The following is a 2,743-nucleotide window of genomic DNA, read 5'->3' as shown; positions in this document are numbered from 1 at the left end:
GGGAAAAAAAACAAAACAAAACAAAACAAAAGCTCATTGACCGCTTGGTGTGAATTCAGGATTCTCCCATTGCAATTACAGCCGCTACGAGGCAAGGAGGCTCTGTAAACTTTATTGCAACTGCTCTGTATCGATGGCCTACACCTCAAACTGGGGGTTTTTGGAAGTCTGGAAAACGGTTCATGCATAACGTTATTGCCTCTCGTGGCTTAAGACCGCCCCGTGCGACAGTACACACCTACCATCAGTGAAGCCATTTAAAATGGGCTTAAAATGGGTTAAAAGGATGCAGGATCTCCCTTGAGGGCTATCAACTCAGGAATTCTTATCTCAATTATGAAATGTTGTGATGAAGTTCTCTCCCCAGACCCTGAAGACGACAGTTTTCCTTACTCCAGATCTGGCATTTCTAGAAAGAGAAGAACAGGTTCAGGGGTTTTTTTGTTTTGGTGTTTGTTGGGTTTTTTTTTTTAATCCCCCCCCACTACTGGCAGCCCCATCCTCTCCCAAGGGACACCGGTAAGAAGCTCCAGCCCTCGGCCGCAGAGCAGCTGAAGGCTCCTGCCCTCACCCCCAGCTCTTCCCAAGATCCGTTCGCTGCCTCCCCTCCTCGAGCCAAAGCCTCCCTGGGACTCCAGCTGGCCAGGAAGGTCAAACTGGTATTTCATGCTTGTGCAGAAAGGCTTTCCCTGGATTAGGTCGTCTCGCACCGCTCGGGCGAGGCACCAGCATGAGCTCGCAGCCAGGGTTTAGCGAGACTGACAGGACAGAACATCTGGCAGCTCCCTGCGCTCGGCAAACGCTCGCCAGCTGCGCGGAGAGGAAGGGGAACGGCGACTTACTTTCATCATCACTGTCCGGTGAGTCCTGGAAAGAAAAAGAAACGTTAAGTGGAGCTCAAAGGCGCTTCTCCCTCCGCCACCGCCAGCCCAGCGGAGGAGCTGCTGTTTCCTGCGCCTCGCGGCCAGCGCGCTCCAGAGCGTGAGACTGTGTGAACTCCGGGTTCCACCGGACGCGCTTCGTTCGGCCTCGCTGCCCAGAGCTGCGACAACCAGCGGTGGCCGACGCCGCCAGCGCAGCCTTAGCGCTGGTGCAGGAGGGGATGTCACCAGGTGACGTCCCTCATCCCGACAAGGTTTTTGTGCTATTTATGCTTTTAGCAGCTGAAGAGGGAGCACAAGCTTAGCTCTAGGGAGCAGCAGTGGATGTGCAGGGCACCGAACCAGCCCGGAATGCGTTTAGCACAGCTGAAGCACTTACATCATCTGCCCCATCTACTTCTGGCAAGTCTACGTCGTCATCTCCGCCCATGTTGTTCATCATCTGTTCGGAGAGATAACAGCGACGTTACGGGGTCAAGCCAACCACGCTCCCGAGGTCAGCTAGGGGAGCACCATAACAATCTCAAAATTGCTTAGATTTGCAGTCGCCAACAGTTTTGACAAACACCGACACAGCACGGGTTCAAGCAGGCAACGGCTGTGGGATGAGATCCCTTCAGTCCCTGCCAGCCCCGCAGGAAACCCAAACCTCCAGCGCGCGCCTTCCCGTACCTCGGAAAAACGATCAAAATTGGACATGTCTTCATCTGAATCATCTTCCCAGTCTTTCCAGTTGTTGAAGTCCACGCTGAGCCAGTTGAGCTGCACGTCAACACAAGAAGCGAGTTAAGGGCGAGGAACGAGCTGCTACTGCTGGAGAGGAAGGTTACCATTCCCCCCAGCAGCGCCGCAAGCGACCCTTCGGCTGCCACGCAACCAAATGCGACCCAGATACTAAACAAAACTAAAAGCCAGGAGAGGCAACAGGCACCGCAGAGCCCAAACCCACCTTCGCCCTCTCTTTCGTTAACCTCGGCCATGCCTGGCCAGACTCTCCTTTTCGTAAACAACACAGGATAGATCTGTCTGTTCTTTTATGCTTTGACTCCTGAAAAACAAAAGAGCGAACATCTGGTAACGCAATCACAAACTTCATCAGGAACTGCTGATATTAAACTTGTTTGTCCTAAGCCACCCACTTATGCTTTGTCCCGAGTAACCCCGAGGAGAGATGCTTCCCGGGGTCGGGGGTTCAGCCCGAGGAGCCGCCTCCCGCAGTGGGACCGGCCCTGAGCCCGGGCGGGGTTTGTCAGGAAGGGGCGAGTCGGGAGGATACTTACATTTGGGTCGATATTATTAAAAAGGTCAATTTCATTTAAATGTTTAAAGTTATCACTTCCTCCAAGACAACTGTTAAGAGAAAAGAAACATTTGTGTTTAGCACCAACATCCTACAGAACCTCCACGAACAGAACCAACAGAACCTGCTGCTTTCAAAAGCCGCCACCCCCTCGACCTCCCCGTGTCCACCCCCTCTTCCTGAACGTGAGTTTGGACTTTTCAAAATTTACGTTAACATCTTTACTGTCTTCAACGCAAAATTCAATGAAGACGTAGTCCCTTCGGTCGTACCACTTCGCTGACGCGGGCTGCCTGTGAACACACCGGGGAGCGGGATGAGATCACATTTTTTCAATCTTAACAGAAGATAAGAAATTTTGAAGCCCAACCTTCCACACGGCCAGTAAACGTTAACACCGGCCTTCCTCTCCTTTCCAACCTCTCTCCTCACGCACAGCTTGGGCGGTTTGAGGTTTTTTTTAGAGGAGTCCAACTAAAACACTTCTTCCTGCTCTGAAAAGCCTCAGTCCTGGCTTACTACTACTAATCTTTGAAAGGTGCTTAAGGATGAAAAAAGACGC

At 52.1% G+C, this 2,743-nt stretch overlaps 1 protein-coding gene across 1 annotated transcript; it reads right to left on the bottom strand.

The window, feature by feature from the left end:
* Positions 1 to 96: 96 nt before the first annotated feature.
* PTGES3 (prostaglandin E synthase 3 (cytosolic)) lies at positions 97 to 2,474 on the bottom strand (the record flags this gene model as incomplete). Its single annotated transcript, XM_009873631.1, has 7 exons — positions 97 to 409; positions 843 to 867; positions 1,261 to 1,323; positions 1,554 to 1,643; positions 1,831 to 1,929; positions 2,162 to 2,231; positions 2,352 to 2,474. Coding segments are annotated over 7 exons (490 nt in total), but the record flags the coding sequence as incomplete, so codon positions are not given.
* Positions 2,475 to 2,743: the final 269 nt, after the last annotated feature.

Source organism: Apaloderma vittatum, unplaced genomic scaffold (genome assembly GCF_000703405.1).
Source record: "Apaloderma vittatum isolate BGI_N311 unplaced genomic scaffold, ASM70340v1 scaffold34687, whole genome shotgun sequence".
Taxonomy (NCBI): Eukaryota; Metazoa; Chordata; class Aves; order Trogoniformes; family Trogonidae; genus Apaloderma; species Apaloderma vittatum.
Note: the sequence above shows the minus strand (reverse complement) of the source record. Positions and strands in the feature narration are given on the sequence as shown.